Here is a 24,411-nt window from a genome sequence, read left to right as displayed (position 1 = left end):
GTATGGACTGATGAAGCCACTCTGTGGCGAAACGTTTCCTCAATAAAGATACCCAAGAGTTGCACATGTGTCTAATTTATCACCTAACAACCTATCGGTATTGTATACCATTTTCATGTTCACTCCTAGTTGTGGCTGAGGGAGCTGCCTTTTCCTCAGACTACTTGACCACTTACCAACTGCTTAGTAAGTTTATTCAGGTATACACAAATACAGTTACATAGTGAAAATAAATGGTATAAAATACCGACACAATGGAAACATAAACACATATGCAGTTTAATGTGATCCTTTATTGACAACGTTTCGCCCACACAGTGGGCTTTTTCAAGTCACAAACAGATTTACCTGAACCACTTGCCAAGAAACTTCTTCATCGCTATCCCACAAAGAACATAGAACACTGCAGAAGGTCTGCTCACAACTTGTCCAATACCCCTGCCAAGCTACCCAAGACTCTATAACCCCACCCGGTAGATCCTCAGATGCAGCATTCTCCACCTGACCTCAACATTCTGAACCTGAAGATTGAGACACTTATGCAGCATATGGGAATCTTTATTCAGAAAACGTTTCGCCACACAGTGGCTTCATCAGTCCAATACAAAGAGGAAGGCGTAAGGAGAGGAGGAGTATGAGGTAATCAGTCCCTCAGCCTGGAGTCGATGTGTTCAGTCCATCAATCTTGTAGAATGTACAGCATAGGGCCGTAGACGTGTCAGAACTGTCAGGCACTGCAGCATCATGGGATCTTGTGCAAGAAAGGTATAAAATACCGACAATATGAAAGTTAAGACACATGTGCAACATCTGTTGCACATGTGTCTTAACTTTCATCATGGGATCTTGTTACAAAGAATTCTTCAACACTTGTTCAACCTTTGGACAAAGACCTACTTCGACTAGTGGATGGTACCACTATGACCCCGCCTCCGCCTGCTTCACCTCACCTCACTACAGTATATAAGCCACGTCTACGGCCCTATGCTGTACATTTTACAAGATTGATGGACTGAACACATCAACTCCAGGCTGAGGGACTGATTACCTAATACTCCTCCTCTCCTTACGCCTTCCTCTTTGTATTGGACTGATGAAGCCACTGTGTGGCGAAACGTTTTCTGAATAAAGACTCCCATATGCTGCATAAGTGTCTTAATCTTCAACTTGTCGGTTTTTCAAACCATTCATCACATTCTTATGTTCTGAACCTGACTATAAATACTCCCGTACCTTCCACCCCAGGTAGATCTGTTTGTGACTTGAAAAAGCCCACTGTGTGGGCGAAACGTTGTCAATAAAGGATCACATTAAACTGCATATGTGTTTATGTTTCGACAGTTACATAGATTATCATACATACCAGCGTATTCCTGGAGGTTACCTGGAGGTTATTCCGGGGATCAACGCCCCCGCGGCCCATGACCAGGCCTCCCGATGGATCAGGGCCTGATCAACTAGGCTGTTACTGCTGGCCGCACGCAGTCCGACGTACGAGCCACAGCCCGGCTGATCCGGCACTGACTTTAGGTATCTGTCCAGCTCCCTCTTGAAGGCAGCCAGGGGTTTATTGGCAATTCCCCTAATGCTTGATGGGAGGCTGTTGAACAGTTTTGGGCCCCGGACACTTATGGTGTTTTCTCTTAGTGTACCAATGGCGCCCCTACTTTTTATTGGGGGCATTTTGCATCGCCTGCCCAGTCTTTTACTTTCGTAGGGAGTGATTTCTGTGTGCAGATTTGGGACCATTCCTTCCAAGATTTTCCAAGTGTAGATTATGATATATCTCTCCCTCCTGCGTTCCAACGAGTACAAGTCAAGTGCTTCCAAGCGTTCCCAGTAGTTAAGGTGCTTGACAGAACTTATACGTGCAGTAAAGGATCTCTGTACACTCTCTAGATCTGCGATTTCACCTGCTTTGTATGGAGATGTTAATGTACAGCAGTATTCCAGCCTAGAGAGAACAAGTGATTTGAAAAGGATCATCATGGGCTTGGCATCTCTCGTTTTGAAAGTTCTCATTATCCATCCTATCATTTTCTTTGCACGTGCGATCGTGGCACTGTTGTGATCCTTGAAAGTGAGATCCTCAGACATTACTACTCCCAGGTCCCTTACATTATTTTTCCGCTCTATTGTATGGCCGGAGTCAGTAGTATACTCTGTTCTAGTTATTATCTCCTCCAGTTTTCCATAACGGAGTAGTTGGAATTTGTCCTCATTGAACATCATATTGTTTACCGTTGCCCACTGGAAAACTTTGTTTATATCTTCTTGGAGGTTAACCGCGTCCTCAGCAGATGACAGCCTCATGCAGATCCTAGTATCATCCGCAAAGGATGATACAGTACTGTGGTGTATATCTCTGTTTATGTCTGATATGAGGATAAGGAATATGTGTAGAGAACCTAGAATAACCCAAAAAAGTCAGAGTAACTTATTTCCATTGGGGTCCTTTTAATACCTTATTATTATACTATAATTATTATAGTATAAAGGAGATAATATCTTATTATCATACTATAAAAGAGATATACTAGGAATAAGGTAAAATTAATTATTTATATTTACATGTATGTTAGCTAAAAAAATTATTCTCCTCCCTTTCTGTCGCTACATTCATCAGACACCTTTTGGCAGTCTTCTTGAGCTGGTTCATGCTATGACTGGCTTTGACATGTGCGGGCAGTCTGTTCCATTCCTTTATTGCTGTACAATAAAAGGTGTTTGAAGCCTGGCCACTGACCACTGACTCTGGGTACTACAAAGTTGTGCTCTCTACCCCTGTTACTACATTGTTACGACATTGTTTGTGAGCTGTTTTATAAACTTGATTGCACTTCAATTGTTTTACTCTTGTCTTCAACATTCATCATGTCCAGTCGCACCGGGTCACCATCTGGAAGACCCGGGCCGGGACAAGACCGGCGAACCTAATACAGTATATATCCAAGTGGTGTAATTCATCCTGGCCTACATGTACTCCCTTGTGGATTGTACATCTCAAAGCTGTGCACGAACTCTGCTTCTACCACACGTGTGCACCTCCAATACGTAACCATCAGAGTGAAGAACTTACCTGGAGACCTGGAGAGGGTTTCGGGGGTCAACGCCCCCGCGACTCGGTTTGCGTCTTATCGTAATCTTGTTACCTTCGTGACTAAACCATAGCACTGGCAGCTCTGGTGCCTGTTACCTGTAGGTTACCTGTAGTCACTTCAGGTGGTCACCGCCTCCACGGCCCGGTCCCAGACCTCACCCTCCCTGCCCCTTACTCCTTTTTTTACACAAAGATTTTACTGGGTTAGGTTAAGAGTTCCTACCTTTATTTACAAGCTAAGATCTGTTACGTACCTCAGGTCTCTCTCCCTCCCCTCATGACTTCTCCATCTCTACCCCGCTATCTCTTTCTCTCTCGCCCTCTCTTCTCTTTCCCTGACACCCTTTCTTTCCCTGCCCACCGTCTCCCGCGTCCCCGCACACTGTTTCCCGTCCTCTTTCCCCAGCCCCAGCCACCGGGGAGAGGGACGGGGCAGGAGCCCCGTCTCTCTCCCCGCTGATTGTCTACCGCCCAGTCTCTCGCTTTCCTTCCCCTGTCCTCTGCTTACTCCTCCCTATCCCCTTCTCTTCCCTGGTCCCCCCTCTCTCCAGCATCTCCTCAGGTATGAGAGCAGCAGCATCAGCAGCAGGTGGCCGCCGCGGTGACATGACGGGCAAACTCTTCCTACAATACCAAGTTTTTTCTACATTTCACCTTGTGTGTTTGTGAACGATCTGCACCCCTACAACAGGCACTCCATTGAAACAATATTTTAGACTAGATTACTTTTATGTTATTTAACGGAATTTCTATACTGAGGGGCTTATGAGCGGCTAGATGGTTGGTAGGCGGAATAGGAGACTTCTTTTGAACATAAGAACATAAGAAAGAAGGAACACTGCAGCAGGCCTACTGGCCCAAGTCTCCTACCGGCTTAAGCCAATGCCCCAACCTAGTCAGGCCAGGTCACATTCACCCACGGAACACAGCAACTGACCTAGTAGTACAAGCTAATCAGGTCCAACTCACACCCACCCACACCCACTCATGTATTTATCTAACCTACCTTTAAAACTACACAACGTTTTAGCCTCTATAACTGTACTTGGTAGTTTGTTCCACTCATCCACAACTCTATTACCAAACCAGTGCTTTCCTATATCCTTCCTGAATCTGAATTTATCCAACTTAAAACCATTGCTACGAGTCCTGTCTAGGCTAGATATTTTCAGCACACTATTTACATCCCCTTTATTTATTCCTGTCTTCCATTTATACACCTCAATCATATCCCCCCTAATTCTACGCCTTTCGAGAGAGTGCAGATTCAGAGCCCTCAGTCTATCCTCATAGGGAAGTTTTCTGATACATGGGATCAACTTTGTCATCCTCCTTTGTATGTTTTCCAGAGCATTTATATTCATTCTGTAATACGGTGACCAAAACTGTGCAGCATAATCTACATGAGGCCTAACCAAGGATATATAGAGTTGAAGAACAACCTGAGGACTCCTGTTATTTATGCTTCTTGATATGAAGCCAAGGATTCTGTTAGCTTTATTGCGAACACTTATGCACTGTTGTCTTGGTTTCAGATTACTGCTAACCAAAACTCCTAAATCTTTTTCGCAATCCATAATATTAAGATCTACATTATTTATTTTATATGTGGCATGGTTATTTTCCTGTCCAACATTTAGAACTTTGCATTTGTCTATATTAAACTGCATCTGCCACTTCTCCGACCACTGCATCAGTCTATTCAACTCATCCTGGAGTGCTCTAATGTCCTCCTCAGAATGAATTCGACGGCCTATTTGGGTGTCATCGGCAAACTTGCTTATGTCGCTCTTTATACCCTTATCAGTGTCGTTTATGTAGATTGTGAGCAACAAGGGGCCCAACACTGACCCCTGTGGAACACCGCTCGTGACGCTTCCCCACTCTGATTTCTCCCCATTTATACAAACTCTCTGCTGCCTATTTGTCAACCATGCCTCTATCCAGGAAAAAAATTCTCCTATTCCATGTGCCTTAAGGTTCATAGAGGTTAGGCTTATTGGTCTATAGTTCGAAGCTAAGGACCTGTCACCTGCTTTGAAAATAGGTATCACATTTGCCATTTTCCACTTATCTGGCACCATGCCAGTCTGTAGTGATATGTTGAAAAGATTAGCCAGAGGTTTACTAATCTTTGCTAATCTTCCTTTAGAACCCTTGTGTACAGTTAGTACATCAGAGCCTGGGGATTTGTTAGGTTTTAATTTATCTATTTGCCTAAGGACCATGTCACTTGTGACCCTAATCGTGCATAGTTTATCATCATCCTGTTCTACATAATTTATTATTTCTGGAATATCGCTGGTATCTTCCTGTGTAAAAACTGAGAGGAAGTATGTGTTAAAAATTCTACACATTTCCTTATCACTGTCTGTGAGCTGACCCGAGGAACTTTTAAGTGGGCCTATCTTGTCCCTGATCTTACTTCTGTATACGTGAAAGAATCCTTTTGGGTTAGTCTTCGATTCTCTTGCAACTTTAACCTCATAATCTCTTTTTGCTTTTCTTATTCCCTTTTTTATTTCTCTTTAACTGAATATATTGATTTCTTAATTGCACCTCTCCTCTTTTGATTTGCCTATATATGCCTCTCTTTTGACCAATAAAATGTTTTAATCTCTTATCCATCCATTTAGGATAATTTTTGCTTGATCTGATTTCCCTATTTGGAACATAAGTTGTCTGAGCAGCTAGAACTATGCCCTGGAAAACGTCATATCGGCAACCATCACCACCTACCTGACCCATAGTCAGGTCATTCCAGTTCAGCCCACCTAAGTAATTTTTCAGTCCTATGAAATCAGCCAAGCGAAAGTCAGGGACAGAGACTTGATTGCCATTATTAGGGGAATTTCAAAATATATTAAAACTGAGTGATTTAGATCACTTTCCCCAAGCTCATCATTAACCTCAAGATTATTAATTAGCGTTTCCCTGCTGGCAAAACCAAGTCAAGCAGGTTATTTCCTCTAGTTGGCTCTGTCACAAACTGTTTTAAAAAAACAATCCTGAATTGTATCAAGAAAGTCACTTGACTCTAAATTTCCTGTCAAATTGCTCCAGTCAATCTGTCTATAGTTGAAATCTCCCTTTAGCACAACATTTTCGTATGTAGAGGCCTACGAATTTTATCCCATAGAAGTTTACCGCACTCCCTCTCAAGATTTGGGACCCTGTAAATCACACCCAAAATTAGTTTTTCACGGCCCTCGAGAAGCTGTAACCAAACAGATTCAGTGGCTGACGCTTCTAATTTTATATCTTGTCTAACACAACACTTTAAATTGTCTCTGACATACATTGCTACTCCACCACCCTTCCTGTTGACCCTGTCAGTGTGGAATAATTTATAGCCTTGTATGTGACATTCAAAAGGCATCTCTCTGTTATCTATTATTATTATTATTATTATTATTATTATTATTATTATTATTATTATTATTATTGCTATATTTGGGGAGATGAGAGAATTTTTAGGAGCTGAAGCCCCTCCAAGCCCTCCCCAGTCTTAGCACCGTCACTGCCTAACTTGTGGGTTACCTGTAGTCGCCTTCGGAGGCCCCGTAGTCCGGTCCCAAACCAGTCCTGGTTGCTGGCCTGATGATCAAGCTGTTAGTGCCCACCGCCCGCAGACCAACATGCACCGCAACCCGGTCTCTTTACACTTATTGAATTTTCTCTGTGTTCTCAATGTTCCCTTGGTTTTCACTGGATGATTCTTGCATTGTCTGCCAAGCCTCTTGTGTTCATAAGTAGTTATTTCTGTGTGCAGGTTTGGAACCAATTCCTCCAGTACCTTGCTGGTATAGATTATGATGTAGCTCTCGCATGCATTCTAAGGAGTATAGTTCTAGGGACTTCAAGCGCTTCCAGTAATTTAGGTGCATGACTGAGTTTATTAGAACTTTAAAGGTTCTCTGTACATTTTTCCAGCTCTACTATTTTGCCTGCCTTGAAGCGGTCATTAGTATACAGCAATGTAGATGAATGGTTCACAGAACTGACATGTTGATAAATTAGACACATGTTGATAAATCAACATGTCGGTTCTGTGAACCATTCATCTACTATCCTGTCAGACACTGCAACTTCTTGGGATCTTAATGGGAATTCATCGCTTGCCTAACCCTTGGGCACGACCTACTTCCACATTGGACAAATGTGGCACCACCTACGACTGCTGCACCTCTCCTGCCTACGGTTTATAAGCTCCTTCTCCGCTCATATGCCGTATTCTACTCAAGATTGATGGACTGACCACATCGACTCTAGGTTGAGGGACTGATTACCTCATTCTCCTCCTGTTCTTCATGCTTCTCCTGTGTATGGACTGATGAAGCCACTGTGTGGCGAAACGTTTCCTTAATAAAGATACCCAAGAGTTGCACATGTGTCTAATTTATCAGTATACAGCAATATTCCAACCTAGAGAGAACGCGTGACCTAAACAGTGCCAGCATTGACTTGACATTTCTTATTCTGAAAGTTCTAGATATCCAACCTATCAGTTTCCTTGCAGTTGTGATAACAGCATTGTTGTGCTCCTTGAACGTGAGATCTGACAGTATTACTGCTAGGTCTGTCACATTACATTTGCGTTGTATTTTAAGTGGTTTAAGTTTGTCGTATGCTCCAATCTTCTCTTGATTCCTTCAATCTTTCTGTGTATAGAAACTGAAATTTGACCTCGTTCAGCATCATATTGTTGTCAGTGGCCCACTGGAAGACTTGGTTTATATCAGCTTGGATGCCCGTTGTGTCTTCAGCGGATGCCACTCTCATGTAGATTCTAGTATCGTCTGCAAAGGATGATACCGTGTAGCTGGGTGTGCCTACCCATTCTGTTTCCCATGCCTGCCAGTAGGTGAGTGTCCTGGGGCCAGGCCCAAACTTTGCGAGGGAGAGAGTGCTGTTGTCCGTAGGTCGGGTCAGCGCAGAGTGAGTGAGAGATAACATCTCGCACCCAGAGGCCAGGCCTAAGGCCGCGAGATGGCAACAGTGGTCTGTGGGGACACCCCTATTGGTAGGCATGGGGAACAGGAATGGGTAGGAATACCCAACTACAACAGTGCTATGGTTTATATCCGTCTATCAGATATGAGGAAGAGAAGCGGAACGAGTACTGTGCCTTGGGGAACAGAACTCTTCATTGTAACCGCCTTTGATTTCACTCCGGTTACTATTACGCTTTGGTTTCTATTTGCTTGGAAGTTAAATATCGTAATAAAGTTGGTAGAATTACCGACAATATGTAAAGTAAAAGGACACAAGTGCAACTAATGTGACATTTATTGTGGCAACGTTTCGCTCTCCAGGAGCTTTATCAAGCCATTACACTGTAATGGCTTGATAAAGCTCCTGGAGAGCGAAACGTTGCCACAATAAATGTCACATTAGTTGCACTTGTGTCCTTTTACTTTACAAGTTAAATATCCATCTGCCCACCTAACCGGTTCTTTGTTAAGCTCTTATTTTATGAACTCTTTTTTTTCATGGTCGCAGTTGTCAAAGGCTTTTGCAAAGTCGGTGTACACTGCATCTGCATTTAACTTGTCTTTAAGTGCATCCAAAACCATGTCATACATCAGCAATTGCGAGAGGCAAGTACGACCTGTTCTAAACTCGTGCTGATCAAGATTGTACTACTGATGGGTTCCAGGTGATTGGCAGCCCTGCTTCTTGAGACCCTTTCAAAAATCTTGATAATGTGGGATGACAGCTCTATCGCTCTATAGTTTTTGGCAATTGCTTTACTGCCATTTTTATGGTAATATATATAATTTAACCGTAACCATAAGTAATTACATTAATGTTTGGTTCATTTTTTTTTTGATAACGGTAGAAGGGTACAATACGTTGTGCTATCAAAAATTTTCTGACTAGAATTTTCGCGTGCTTCCTGGGTGAAATATGGTGGCGGTGTAGATCACGCTGCGAGTTTCAATGTGGTCGGTCATTCTGTTGAGGTTAGATGGGTATTTTTTGTCACGTTGTCAGTGCGTTTTGATTTTTTTGTGTGAGAATGAAATCTTTGAAAGAAAGAAAAGTATGTGTGTATATAAAATTCTGTTTCAAGCTGGGTAAAAAAGGCTAGTGAAACTCAAGAAATGCTCCAGCAAGTATTTGCTGATGAAGTAAAGGGTTGGACGCAGTGTTTTGAATAGTTTTAGCGATTCAAAGCAGGAGGAACATCAGTTGAGGATGGTGAATACTCTGGTTGTTCATCAACGTCAAAAACAGAAGTCAGCATTGAAAATGTTAGGAAGGTCATTCACAAAGATGGTCGTCAGAGTATCCAGGACATTGTAAATGATTCCTTATAAGGTCGTGTCAAAGCATTTTGAGTGAAAATTTGAACATGAAGAGAGTGGCTGTGAAATTTGTGCTCTGATTGCTGTCTCAAGACCAAAACGACATCATTTCCTGGTCACAAACATGGCGGTCGTCCACACTCTCAACACTCCAAATCGAGCAGAATCTCAGGCCGCATTAGATGCCGTTAGGAAAGAAGAGATCCAGAAATGCTTCAGGAAGGGAGACAACTTCAACTAAGTAATTAGGTAAGCCTACATATTTTTTTCGGCAGTCCAGGAGCTTTTGTTAAATCCTCGTATATATTATTATGGCCTAGTACGCTGGAAAGTAAATACTGTTATGTAAGATAATACAGGTGGACTCAGGCAAATGACGCATCACTCTTACTGTGATGGTTATATGGGCTAACAAGCTGCTGACAACAACAACCTGGTTGAGTAGGCCCCGGGCCGGGCTACCAATGTGGAGAAACCCTTGAAGTCAGTTACTGTACTGGTTACTGGTGTAATGCTCCAGGCTGTGGTGACAGTCCCTTCAAGTAATGCTGTCTTACTTGCCTACTGGAAGTTACTGCCTTCGCAGCCCAATTCTAGACCAAGCCTCCTGGTTGTTGGCCTGATCGACCCTGCTGTTGGTGCCAGTCACATGTAGTGCATATATACACCACAGTCTGGCTGATCAGAAACTGAGTTGAGGAACTTACTAAGTTTCCTCTTTTAAGACTGCTAAGAGTTTGTTGGTAGTTCCCCATATGCACTTGTTGGATTCTCTCCTTAGTGTACTCATCGTGCTCCCGCTTTTCATTGGTGGCATCTTGCACCGGCTTTCAAGCTTCTTACTTTCATATGTAGTCATCTCATTGTGCAGATTTAGGACCAGTGCCTCCAGAATTTTCCAGATGTAGTTTATGAAGGTATCTTTCTCGCCTACATTCCCAAGAGTACAGTTTAAAGGACTTTGTGTTCCCAAGTTCTTCAGATGTTTGATAGAATTTATACGAGCAGTGAAGGTTCTCTTTAAGTTTTCCAACTTGGGATTTCTCCTGCCTTAAAAGGAGTTGTCACTGTACAGCCTATAGAGAACATGTGACTTAAATAGGATCATCATTGGCTTGACATCTCTTATTTAAAGGGCCTCATTATCCATCTTATTTTTCTCATGATTATGGCACTTGTGATCCTTGAAAGTGAGATTCTCTGCTGCTAGGGCCTCGTTAGTTTTTCTGAGTCGTTACAGTTTCACTTCTGATCTAGTTTTTATTTCCGTTATTCCTTAACAGAATAACTGAATTAAAAACTTCACCGAACATTATTGTCTGTGGTTGGAGTATGGTTGTTGTCTGTGGCTGGAGTATGGTTGTTGTCTGTGGCTGGAGTATGGTTGTTGTCTGTAGCTGGAGTATGGTTGTTGACTGTGGCTGGAGTATGGTTGTTGTCTGTGGCCGGAGTATGGTTGTTGTGTGGCTGGAGTATGGTTGTTGTCTGTGGCCAGAGTATGGTTGTTGTCTGTGGCCGGAGTATGGTTGTTGTCTGTGGCCGGAGTATGGTTGTTGTCTGTGGCCGGAGTATGGTTGTTGTCTGTGGCCGGAGTATGGTTTTTGTCTGTGGCCGGAGTATGGTTGTTGTCTGTGGCCGGAGTATGGTTGTTGTCTGTGGCCGGAGTATGGTTGTTGTCTGTGGCCGGAGTATGGTTGTTGTCTGTGGCCGGAGTATGGGTTTTGTCTGGCCGGAGTATGGTTGTTGTCTGTGGCCGGAGTATGGTTGTTGTCTGTGGCCGGAGTATGGTTGTTGTCTGTGGCCGGAGTATGGTTGTTGTCTGTGGCCGGAGTATGGTTGTTGTCTGTGGCCGGAGTATGGTTGTTGTCTGTGGCCGGAGTATGGTTGTTGTCTGTGGTCGGAGTATGGTTGTTGTCTGTGGCCGGAGTGTGGTTGTTGTCTGTGGCCGGAGTGTGGTTGTTGTCTGTGGCCGGAGTGTGGTTGTTGTCTGTGGTCGGAGTATGGTTGTTGTCTGTGGCCGGAGTATGGTTGTTGTCTGTGGCCGGAGTATGGTTGTTGTCTGTGGCCGGAGTATGGTTGTTGTCTGTGGCCGGAGTATGGTTGTTGTCTGTGGCCGGAGTATGGTTTTTGTCTGTGGCCGGAGTATGGTTGTTGTCTGTGGCCGGAGTATGGTTGTTGTCTGTGGCCGGAGTATGGTTGTCTGTGGCCGGAGTATGGTTGTTGTTGTTGTCTGTGGCCGGAGTATGGTTGTTGTCTGTGGCCGGAGTATGGTTGTTGTCTGTGGCCGGAGTATGGTTGTTGTCTGTGGCCGGAGTATGGTTGTTGTTGTGGCCGGAGTATGGTTGTTGTCTGTGGTCGGAGTATGGTTGTTGTCTGTGGCCGGAGTATGGTTGTTGTCTGTGGCCGGAGTGTGGTTGTTGTCTGTGGTCGGAGTATGGTTGTTGTCTGTGGCCGGAGTATGGTTGTTGTCTGTGGCCGGAGTATGGTTGTTGTCTGTGGCCGGAGTATGGTTGTTGTCTGTGGCCGGAGTATGGTTGTTGTCTGTGGCCGGAGTATGGTTGTTGTCTGTGGCCGGAGTATGGTTGTTGTCTGTGGCCGGAGTATGGTTGTTGTCTGTGGCCGGAGTATGGTTTTTGTCTGTGGCCGGAGTATGGTTGTTGTCTGTGGCCGGAGTATGGTTGTTGTCTGTGGCCGGAGTATGGTTGTTGTCTGTGGCCGGAGTATGGTTGTTGTCTGTGGCCGGAGTATGGTTGTTGTCTGTGGCCGGAGTATGGTTGTTGTCTGTGGCCGGAGTATGGTTGTTGTCTGTGGCCGGAGTATGGTTGTTGTCTGTGGCCGGAGTATGGTTGTTGTCTGTGGCCGGAGTATGGTTGTTGTCTGTGGTCGGAGTATGGTTGTTGTCTGTGGCCGGAGTATGGTTGTTGTCTGTGGCCGGAGTATGGTTGTTGTCTGTGGCCGGAGTATGGTTGTTGTCTGTGGCCGGAGTATGGTTGTTGTCTGTGGCCGGAGTATGGTTGTTGTCTGTGGCCGGAGTATGGTTGTTGTCTGTGGCCGGAGTATGGTTGTTGTCTGTGGTCGGAGTATGGTTGTTGTCTGTGGCCGGAGTGTGGTTGTTGTCTGTGGCCGGAGTGTGGTTGTTGTCTGTGGCCGGAGTGTGGTTGTTGTCTGTGGTCGGAGTATGGTTGTTGTCTGTGGCCGGAGTATGGTTGTTGTCTGTGGCCGGAGTATGGTTGTTGTCTGTGGCCGGAGTATGGTTGTTGTCTGTGGCCGGAGTATGGTTGTTGTCTGTGGCCGGAGTATGGTTGTTGTCTGTGGTCGGAGTATGGTTGTTGTCTGTGGCCGGAGTATGGTTGTTGTCTGTGGCCGGAGTATGGTTGTTGTCTGTGGCCGGAGTATGGTTGTTGTCTGTGGCCGGAGTATGGTTGGGGTTTTGTGGGAACTTTTGGAGATGTTGGTAAGGCTTTGAGTCTCAGTTCGTGAAAAACTTTTTCGAAATGTTAACGTTTTAGTCTGATTAACAAGTTACTGAACACAAGAGTTGTATTGAGATTTCAGTATTTCACTAATTTTTTTTTCTGTCATCAGTTTAAGTTCCATCTCAGTTGATCAAGGACCCAATATTGAATGTGGTTTTTGCCCTGGATTTTGCATACGCTAAGAATTATTAAGTATTTCTTAATTTTATTAATTGGTTTCAGCCCCCTTTGTCTCCTAAACTCTGTATAATTTATCCAATTTGAATTCAGGAACGTGTATGCTTGTAACCAGTGCTGCTGTCCACTTTCATCCCGGCCTCCTAATAACTATGTCACACTTTCTCACACTTTCACTTAAGGATTGCAGTTTATTTCTTGGGTTGGGTTAGGTTAAGTTGGCTTACAGTGGAAGAGCTATAAATATAAAATGGACGATAACAAAATAGTTTGGCTCAAGAACATAAAACGTGCAGCCACTACTTGCAGCGCGTGTAACTCATATTTTAACTCTTCAAGGCTCCTTCAAGAGCTATCCATTAGACTGTACAACAGTGGCATGTCTGGAGTTGAGACGACGGGCTCTTGATACCCTGGAGCCTTCGAGAACTAACTGTTGTGAGTCTTCGTTTTCGCCTGTACATTGGATCGTCTTTCTTTTTACTTTACATATTACATTAGTTTTCGTTAGTGGTGCTTGGTAATGCTCTCGAGACACTGGTTCTGATCCATTCTATTCGATATATCTTCCTAACATGTATCGTTAAGGACCTGATATTTTTTTTTATCCCAGTTGTGATTGTTGAAGTTACCTGGAGTTTTCCTGCAGTTAATTCGGCGTGCAGGTTTGGGATCACCCCCTCCAGTGTTTTCCAGGTGTGCATTATAATTTATCATTCTTTCCTACGTTCTGAGGAATACAGTTCAAGGGATTTCAAGCACTCCCTTGAAGGGGGTCGTTAGTACACAACAGTATTCTAGCCCAGAGAGGACGAGTGATCTGAAGAGTAACATCATTGGCTTGGCATCTCTTGTTTTGAAGGTTCTTGTTATATAATCTATCATTTTCTTGCAGTTGCAGTGATAACATTGTCTTGCTCCTTGAACGTGAAATGTTCTGACATATAATTTGATAAAAAATACCGTCGTAGCTGTTTTCTCAGCACCAGTGTACTCAGGATCAATTCTGAACTTCGGTTAGGTTATTATTTGAATTTGGTTTTAGACACCGATATCTTTCGTACCAGGTCACATTACACAAATAACCCGTATATAGGAGAAAGAAGCTTATGACGATGTTTCGGTCCGACTTGGACCATTAAATAGTCACACTAACATGAAGATGAGGGAGCCAGTGTATATATAGGTCACATTATTGTCGGCTCCACTATTTGCAGGCTTGAGGCGATTTTTATCACCGAGTTTCAATATACAGTTTATTTGTGTGAGACTGTTCATGAATTTCAACGGCCTCCTGGGATTGTCTTTGCCATTATAATTGCTATATTCTTCCAATATGTCTTAACTCGAAATCAAACAACAATAACCTTTGGGCTGGGGTCATGTAACCTATGGTGTTATATGACCCCTACATGCTCATCGCGGCTGGTCCCAGACCGGGCTTGGTTGGGGGGGGGCAGAACCCTCGAAACCGGCCACAGGTATGTGGTAACAAATATATATGTAGTGGTGGTGGTTGGAGCGCCATCGTCTTATTTTCAACTAGGATGACTCTGCTAGTGGGACGCTAGCAGAGTCATCCTAGTTGAACAGGCAGTTAACAAGGTCTGTTGTTAAATTAGACACATGTGCAACTCTTGGGTATCTTTACTGAGGAAACGTTTCGCCACACAGTGGCTTCATCAGTCCATACAAGATTGAACATTAAAATGGTATAAAATACCGACAGGTTGTTAGGTAAGACACATATGCAACAGTTAGTTATCTTTATTAATAATAAAGATACCTAACTGTTGCATATGTGTCTTACCTAACATACAAGATTGATGGACTGACCACATCGACTCAAGGTTGAGGGACTGATTACCTCATTCTCCTCCTGTTCTTCAAGTTTCTCCTTTGTATGGACTGATGAAGCCACTGTGTGGCGAAACGTTTCCTCAATAAAGATACTCAAGAGTTGCACATGTGACTAATTTAACAACATGTCGGTTCTCTGAACCATTCATTAACAAGGTCTAACCTCAGGGCAGGCTGCTAGGGTATAGTGATGTGATGGTGGTGTTAGTAGTGTGGGTTATAACGGTTGTAGTAACAGTAGTATAGTGGTTATGGTGTGACACCTGAGAAATGGTATCGTGATATTAACGAAGTGTGGAAAAAGACATTTATTGTACGAAACGTTTCGCCACGAGTGACTTCTTCAGTCCTAATACAGAGGTAATTAAGAAACTGGTTTATATAGTGGTAGGAGTCGGGTGGGAAGCCGCGAGGGTAGTAGTCGTAGTAGTAGTACAACTGGGGTGAGATGGGTTTGAGAGGGACCTGTCAACATTGTTACAGGGGTCTTCCGAATGGTTAATATCCTGTTGATTAGCAGCTGTTGATTGGCAGCTGTAGTGTAGTGGCGTCAGTACTTTAATGGTAGTTTCATGGCAGCTGTCGCAATGTTATTGTGGCGGTAGTAGTGTGTTGGTGTCAGTAATATGGCAGTATCATTGGCATGGTGGCGGTGGTCATGTAGTTACAATAACACGAGTGTAGTGTTGACAATCACAGCTACACGTGAGGTGCGTTAATTCACATGTTGCATAACTGCATGTTGCTCGCCAGTGTCCTTCTCAACTCATGTCATCACTCGGCCAAGACCCCAGGAGGCGCCATCCACCACGCCAAGCCAAGCCACGCCAAGCCAAGCCAAGCCAAGCCAAGCCAGGCCAGGCCAAGCCAAGCCAAACCATCCACCATGCCAAGCCACGCCAAGCCAGCTGTCTTCATCATCACTGTCACTTATAGCGTTACACATGTTTGACCATGGTTACAACAACTCAAGTAAGAACTTAATACAATCATTGAACAGTTAATGAACATCGGTTACGTTCAGTCACATCGTGGCCAGACATATCGATTTATTTTCGTAATGCATTTTCTTTATAGATTTATGTAACCCAACTTAAAGTAGAAGTAGATTTTTTTTTTTTTAAGCGTAAGTGAAACACGTTGAGTACCTGAGCGAAAATCAGTCACTTATTTCATCGGGTCAAATCTTCATCTTGTACTATTGTTATATACCTTAAACATGTGTGCCCTGAAAAATCGTTGTACAGATTTTACTTTAAATAATAAAGATTATTATTTAAACTAGGATAATTAGCCTAGTTCAGTGAGGATAGGTTTCCTAATGTAAAAACATTGTAGCAGTGGAACTGCGTGTGCAAGTGATATTCTCTCTCGCTTATCTAATCTATTTTTAAAGCTACACGAAGTGCTTGTCTAAATGACGATTCTTGGAAATTTGTATCTAAATTTATCCTAGTAATATATTTATGAATCTGCGAGTTCTATCATGGTTAAATATTTGTAATACCTTGTTATTTAGACCATCTTCATTATTTCCATTTTGTTCTCTTCACTCATGAAGTGAGTCGAGATTCTCTTTCATTTTCCCTTTACTGAGAACACCTGTGAAATATACCTGTGCAGCTTCTTGGGTTATGGATATCAACGTGTTCTATATTTTTATCAAGGTTAGGTTGCCAGATTAGTTTATGCAAAATTATTGGCATGCAAATTTGCATAACCTTGGCCCATGGCCGGGCTCCGAGAGTAGTGAAACTCTCGAAACTCTTCAAAGGTATACACTTGGGGGCGGGACAGTGACCTTCAGGTGATGTTATTCATATCCTCTTGTAGATGAATGGTTCAGAGAACCGATACGTTGATAAATTGGTTCAGAGAACCGATACGTTGATAAATTAGACACATGTGCAGACTCTCCTCCACCACGATGCTGTGAACACTAACTCCAAGGCCGAGGGACTGATTACCTCATCTTTTGTATATAGTTCTACTGTCTTCCTATTATGTCCTAGAATCTGTATTGATAAAGCCACTGGATGGCGAAACGTCTACTACAATAAAGATATCCAGATGTTGCACATGTGTCTTAACTTTCATATTGTCGGTATTTTATACCTTTCTTTGCACAACATGTGCAACTCTTGGGTATCTTTATTGAGGAAACGTTTCGCCACACAGTGGCTTCATCAGTCCATACAAAGGAGAAACGTGAAGAACAGGAAGAGAATAAAGTAATCAGTCCCTCAATCTTGAGTCGAGGTGGTCAGTCCATCAATCTTGAATAGGTTAAGGAACTGATTACCTCATTCTCCTCCTGTTCTTCACATTTCTCCTTTGTATGGACTGATGAAGCCACTGTGTGGCGAAACGTTTCCTCAAAAAAGACACCCAAGAGTTGCACATGTGTCTAATTTATCATTCATATCCTCCTTACACAGTTTATATATTTTGTGATGTATATCACTGTTCATGTGTGTGCACTCAGAGTCACAGTGTACGCAGGGCTGTCAGAATATATTTTGTAATAGTACCAAACTTTTCATGAAAAAGTACCAAGAAATACAAAAACGTAACAAATTTTAAGAATCAATATATAAATCCTTTAAAACATCTTAAACAGGAAAGAAAATCTATTTAACATACATTACATCTTACTAAAACATGGAAATGGAGGAGATACTTCCAACTTAGTTAAGAGAACTTTTCTTCAACTGCATCGACACCAAGCCTAGCTCTTCTAGGGTAGGGTAGGTGCCTGAGCCCGAGCTTCCAGCTCACAAGACTGTCATTCCCATTAGCCCCCTTGGGGCGGGGATGGCAGACCAGAGAGGCCTAGTTTGTGGTTAGACCTGGGGACAGTTGGTCCCAAAGATGAGGAGGTACTTGTACCTTCTCCCATGCGAGACTTAGGTTTCAGACACTCCCAAGACATGGGTAAGGAGAGTAGAAGTATGAGGTAATCAGTCCCTCAACCTGGATTCGATGTGTTCAGTCCATCACTCTTGTAGTAAGTGCAGCATAGGGCCAGAGAGGTGGCTTATATACTGCGGTGAGATGAGTTGAAGCAGGAGGAGGCGGGATCTTAGTGGGACCTGCCACTAATGTAAGTAGGTCATCGTCCAAAGGTTTGGGCAAGCGTTGAAGTCTTTGTACCAAGATTCCATGATGTTGCAGTGTCTGACAGATGTGATGAATGGTTTAGAAAACCGACAAGTGATGGACTGAACACATCGAATCCAGGTTGAGGGACTGATTACCTCATACTTCTACTCTCCTTACCCATTTCTACTTTGTATTGGACTGATGAAGCCACTGTGTGGCGAAACGTTTCTTCAATAAAGTTTCCCATGTGTTGCATAAGTGTCTCAATTCTTCAACTTGTCGGTTTTCTAAACCATTCATCACACTCCCAAGACAGGGAGGCAAGGCCGGGCCACCACTTGGAAAAGGCCCGGGCCGGGAGAATACCGGCGAATCTTTAATAATAATAATAATAATAATAATAATAATAATAATAATTCAACTGCTTCATCACTATACCATTTTTAATTAATTTATTCATTCACAAAGTTCTTTTGGTGGATCCAACCTGGTGCAGTTAAATGACTTAAAAATTTGGATCTTAACGCATTTAGTATTGTTGATTAAGGACAATTATTTTTCAGCAGCTGCTGAAGAATGAGGCAGTGAAAGAAGACTTGATAATTGTCACCGTAGTTTTCTTGGGATGTGTTAAATCCGATCTTTTCAAGCATTTTGTCATCATTAGGAAGTTGATCTTGCACTGTTAGCTCCCTCCATTCTTTATTTATTTGTTCATAATGTTCTTCATCGACTAGGTTAGAAAATTTCATGACTAGTGGGATGATTTTAGATCTTCCGTCAATAACAATATCTGGGTCCAGCGCCTCAAGCAACTCCAATTTTGTAAATATTTCACAAAAAGCCTTGAAACATCTGCTTTGTAAGACAAGCATAGAAATTCAATATTGGTAGAATTACCGATAATATGTTAAGTAAAAGGACACAGACGCAGTTAATGTGACATTTTATTGTGGAAACGTTTCGCTCTCCGTTTTGCAATTCTTTCCGGGAAAATTCTGTTGAATTATCCAGGCAAATGCTTCTACAGTTGAAAGATCATTAATATTGATTTTAAGTATATCATTAAGTTTCAAAATTTCTCGTTTGATAAAATTACAGAGAATCCCTTTAACACTAGTATTAATAGAATTCTGAAACTAATGGATTCTAAATATTTCTGTTTGATGCTCCAGTTTGAGCTTATTGATGTCAGGCAAAATGTAAACTAAGAAAGCATAGTACATTTTTGTAATGGGATTTTGTAATTCCTCTGTAATTCTTGCCCTAAGAATGCCATCTTCTAATGCAGCAGATATAAACAACAATAAAAGTTCTGGCCATTGTTCTTAAATTCTTTTCACCACTTGCTTAATACACAGTCACAGTCTCCTCTCTACACTGGATTATTATGATAATCATGGGGAAGCGCTAAACCCGTAGGATTATACAGCGCCTGTGGGGGGGAATAGAAAGTATTCAGGCTTAATTCAGGGAACTAGAGCGCAGATCCCATTCCCTAGATCAAGAGCCCCTCACTAGCATCAAGGAACGTCCCTTGAGGGGTCTCTCCACTGGAGAGTCTGCAGTCTTCATGTGCAAAATAAACCGAAAATATATTAATGAACAGCCTGGTTGATCAGATCCTGATCCACATATCATAATCTACACTTGGAAAATCTTGGAAGGAATGGTCCCAAATCTGCGCACAGAAATCACTCCCTACGAAAGTAAAAGACTGGGCAGGCGATGCAAAATGCCGCCAATAAAAAGTAGGGGCGCCATTGGTACACTAAGAGAAAACACCATAAGTGTCCGGGGCCCAAAACTGTTCAACAGCCTCCCATCAAGCATTAGGGGAATTGCCAATAAACCCCTGGCTGCCTTCAAGAGAGAGCTGGACAGATACCTAAAGTCAGTGCCGGATCAGCCGGGCTGTGGCTCGTACGTCGGACTGCGTGCGGCCAGCAGTAACAGCCTAGTTGATCAGGCCCTGATCCATCGGGAGGCCTGGTCATGGACCGGGCCGCGGGGGCGTTGATCCCCGGAATAACCTCCAGGTAACCTCCAGAAAAAAATTTAATACTAGGCATTAACTTGTGTTAATGTTGGTAGGATTATCGACAATATGTTAGGTAAAGGAACACAAGTGCAACTAATGTGGCATTGTATTGTGACAACGTTTCGCTCTCCAGGAGCTTTATCAAGCCGTTACGGCTTGACAGAGCTCCTGGAGAGCGAAACGTTGTCTCAGTAAAATGTCACATTAGCTGCACTTGCGTCTTTTTATCTAACATTAACTTTCTCATAATTTTTTAGTGCATTTATAAATTACGTTATGTGTAATGGATCCATTTGTTTTACTTTGTTAAATATAGTAGTACTTGGTAAGTAATTAGTCTCTCTTCCTCCTAATATTTCCTGCAACACTGAACCCAGTAGGGGGGGGGGGGTTCTCACAGTGGTTAGCTGAGTTTATCTTATCCTTCTTCGAGGTTTTCAGATATAACTTTAACTCCTTATCCTGAAGATGGTATATAATACCGACAGGTTTATTAGTAAGACATTTGCAACAGTTGGCTATCTTTATTGTTGAAAGGTTTCGCCTCCGCGGTAAACCTCTTTAGTCAGATACAGAGAATGGATTGTAGGCTAATCAATTTTTCGGTATTGTATACCATTTTCAGCACGCCTGTCAGATACAGTAACATGACGGTTACCTGGAGGTTATTCCGGGGATCAACGCCCCCGCGGCCCGGTCCATGACCAGGCCTCCCGATGGATCAGGGCCTGATCAACTAGGCTGTTACTGCTGGCCGCACGCAGTCCGACGTACGAGCCACAGCCCGGCTGATCCGGCACTGACTTTAGGTATCTGTCCAGCTCTCTCTTGAAGGCAGCCAGGGGTTTATTGGCAATTCCCCTAATGCTTGATGGGAGGCTGTTGAACAGTTTTGGGCCCCGGACACTTATGGTGTTTTCTCTTAGTGTACCAATGGCGCCCCTACTTTTTATTGGCGGCATTTTGCATCGCCTGTCCAGTCTTTTACTTTCGTAGGGAGTGATTTCTGTGTGCAGATTTGGGACCATTCCTTCCAAGATTTTCCAAGTGTAGATTATGATATATCTCTCCCTCCTGCGTTCCAACGAGTACAAGTCAAGTGCTTCCAAGCGTTCCCAGTAGTTAAGGTGCTTGATGTTAATGTACAGCAGTATTCCGGTACGATGGTACAGAAGACATCTTCCACAGCTTCATTACTTAATCACTAATGATGAGTGAGAAAGGTTGGATTCGAGAGGGACCTGCCTAGCATGGGCCAGTACGGTTACTGCAATACCCATCTTGCTTCTACTAGTGGACCCCGACGCCAGCAGCGTCTTAGAGATCATCCACATCTCACCTTACTGTATTTAAGACTCCATTCTCATGCTTCATCTTCATATTCTTCGAGACAATTCGACGCACACAGAAATCACTCGTAGGGAGTGATTTCTGTGTGCAGATTTGGGACCATTCCTTCCAAGATTTTCCAAGTGTAGATTATGATATATCTCTCCCTCCTGCGTTCCAACGAGTACAAGTCAAGTGCTTCCAAGCGTTCCCAGTAGTTAAGGTGCTTGACAGAACTTATACGTGCAGTAAAGTTCTGTCAAGCACCTTAACTACTGGGAACGCTTGGAAGCACTTGACTTGTACTCGTTGGAACGCAGGAGGGAGAGATATATCATAATCTACACTTGGAAAATCTTGGAAGGAATGGTCCCAAATCTGCACACAGAAATCACTCCCTACGAAAGTAAAAGACTGGGCAGGCGATGCAAAATGCCCCCAATAAAAAGTAGGGGCGCCATTGGTACACTAAGAGAAAACACCATAAGTGTCCGGGGCCCAAAACTGTTCAACAGCCTCCCATCAAGCATTAGGGGAATTGCCAATAAACCCCTGGCTGCCTTCAAGAGAGAGCTGGACAGATACCTAAAGTCAGTGCCGGATCAGCCGGGCTGTGGCTCGTACGTCGGACTGCGTGCGGCCAGCAGTAACAGCCTAGTTGATCAGGCCCTGATCCATCGGGAGGCCTGGTCATGGACCGGGCCGCGGGGGCGTTGATCCCCGGAATAACCTCCAGGTAACCTCCTCCAGGTAAGCTGCATAGTATAACTTTGCTCGCACAGCCTAACCTGAGGTCAAACTTCCCTGCTAGCCAGACCTGGAGGTCAGTCTGACATCTGGCTTCTCTGCTGGCCTCTATGATAGCCAGTATTTGTGTTGCGTTTAAGTTAGTAATTCTTATTTTTGCTATATAATTTTACCTTGGGTGTTCTATTGGAAGTTCTTATTTTTTATTGTCAAGGACGGTTCGTGGTCTACTGGCCAGATCACTTTTCAAATCTGGCGTCTTCCTAAGCAAGTGACCTCTTAAGGTCATTCTAAACATTAGTTGATACGTAGTCAATTAAAATCATTAGTATTGCGTACAGCTGAGACATGTTTGCGTAGTGAAGGCTGCCTTAATAAGTGTTATTTGTATCTCCATCACTAGGTTGTCTCCATGGGTGGTAGGGCTTCAAGGGAGTTGGGGAAGAGGGTGGACCTTCAAGAGGGAAGGGGTTGGCCTTCAGGAAAAGGGGCCTACAAGGCGTGGTCGTGGGGGTTGGCTACAGGGTGTGGTAACTAATGGGTAAATTTTTTCAACTTAAATTGATTCTGTTTTGTTTTCATCACGTTATTTACATCTCTCTATTTCGGTTTTCAATTAGTACACTACTCCCCCTACCCCCTTTATAACGATTGAAAAATTCAGCGTCTTCAGCCTGTCTTGTGTGGGATTGAGTTCTTATACAGGAAATAGTCTCGCCATCCTTGATGTTTTGCCACTGATGGTTTTCAGTGCTAATACACCAGCCAGTGGCGACACGTCTCCTGCAATAAATGTCTTGTTTTTGTGTACATGTGTGTTGATTTCCCAACAGCAGTTATTGCAGTATACCTGTATATACTTCATATATAAATTCGACGTAGAATATGAGGCTTCTTAAATTGAATATATTAGTAAATAAGTGACTCTCTTCCATTATTAGCATTTAAATGCCTCTTTTTACCCAGTAAATATTTTAGTCTATCTACTTAGTGTAATTTATGTTTGATATAATTTCTGTGTTAGTAATGTATGTGGCTTGAGCAGTTTGTACACCTCAAGGACCCACCTGGAATTAAGTCACTTTGACTAACTTTTTTTTTGAGTGTGTGTGTGTGGGGGGGTTATCATGGGTAATTTACACATGTTACTATGCATGATAAATTGTGTACCTGTATTTACGTGTACCTAAATAAACTTACTTATTTGCGTACAAAACTTTAAAAAAAAATGACGTTGGCAACCATCAGCAGCTGGCGTCCTGTCTCCACTATAATCCTTAGTCAAGTTACCAGTCCACACTACGCAGGTAATCTCTCAGCTCCTCCGCATAATCTGATGTCTCAAAATTGGGGTCTTTGTTCTTGTTGTTAAGGTAATTCCATGAGATATTGAGATTTATTTGTAATTACTTTCTTCAGGTTCTTTATTATCGTCTGTATTGTTTACCAAAGTTTGCGAGAACCAGGTCAGCAGGTTATTTCCCTCTAGTTGGTGCTGACTCAAGCTGATTTAAAAATCAGCCCTAGATTATTTCTAGAAAGTCACTAGACCCTTTAGAGCTCCTGTAAGTTGCTCTAATCAAGGTGTCATGGAGTTGAACTCTCGTCCAGTAGTCACTGAAAGTTCGGGAGTCTGTAGATCACACCCAAGTTAGTGTTTCACATCCTCTGGTACACTGCAGCCACATTCCCTCTCTCTCCATTATACTTTTATATTTTCAGTGATGCAGCAGCTTAACTGTTTCCTAACTTACATTACAACTCCGCCCCGTTCCTGCTGATTCTTTATCAGTGTGTAGTAATTTATACGTCTGTATATGATAGTAGGATCTCCCTGCATTTAAGATTGGACCAAGTTTAATTATTGCATTATGTTTCCTGCACATGCAGTTTACTTAATTTGTCTTACAAAGCTCAGACCTGTGCAACACAGTTGCCCTCAAAGTTTTGTTAAGTTATACCATGAATTAAGGAAAGATCCTGGACTTCACCTTACGAGAGCAGACAAAGCAAATGCGATACAAATTATGGATAATGTAGATTATAGAGGAAAAATAACATTAAAAGACGGGAACTGATGTGCCCCTTACGTGTTTGCCTTGTCTTTTCTTTATCAGTAACTATTTTATGAGTGTTTTCTGAACGTTTTCTAAAATTTCTAAGCAACTCTAGCTCCTTCCGTCCCTAGTAATGAGACATTTGTTTCCCCTTCCAGTTCAGTGTCTTCTACAGCTCAGCAGTGACTCCTTCCAGTAATGCTGTCACTCC

General features: G+C 43.0%; 1 protein-coding gene across 4 annotated transcripts in view; it reads left to right on the top strand.

The window, feature by feature from the left end:
• The window catches only part of Pka-C3 (Protein kinase, cAMP-dependent, catalytic subunit 3), a 383,655-nt gene that overhangs the window by 12,951 nt on the left and 346,293 nt on the right, over positions 1-24,411 (top strand). The window contains exon 1 of one of the 4 annotated variants that reach the window (XM_070091503.1): positions 15,854-15,896. The exons of 2 other annotated variants lie outside the window; for them this stretch is intronic. In XM_070091503.1, coding sequence (XP_069947604.1) covers positions 15,869-15,896 — 28 coding nt within the window. In that variant the 5' untranslated portion in view covers positions 15,854-15,868. Of the gene's footprint in view, positions 1-15,853; positions 15,897-23,447; positions 23,517-24,411 lie in introns of those variants that run through there. One more of the 4 variants, XM_070091504.1, reaches the window with a different exon arrangement.

This window comes from Cherax quadricarinatus, chromosome 35 (assembly GCF_038502225.1).
Source record: "Cherax quadricarinatus isolate ZL_2023a chromosome 35, ASM3850222v1, whole genome shotgun sequence".
NCBI lineage: Eukaryota > Metazoa > Arthropoda > Malacostraca > Decapoda > Parastacidae > Cherax > Cherax quadricarinatus.
Note: the sequence above shows the minus strand (reverse complement) of the source record. Positions and strands in the feature narration are given on the sequence as shown.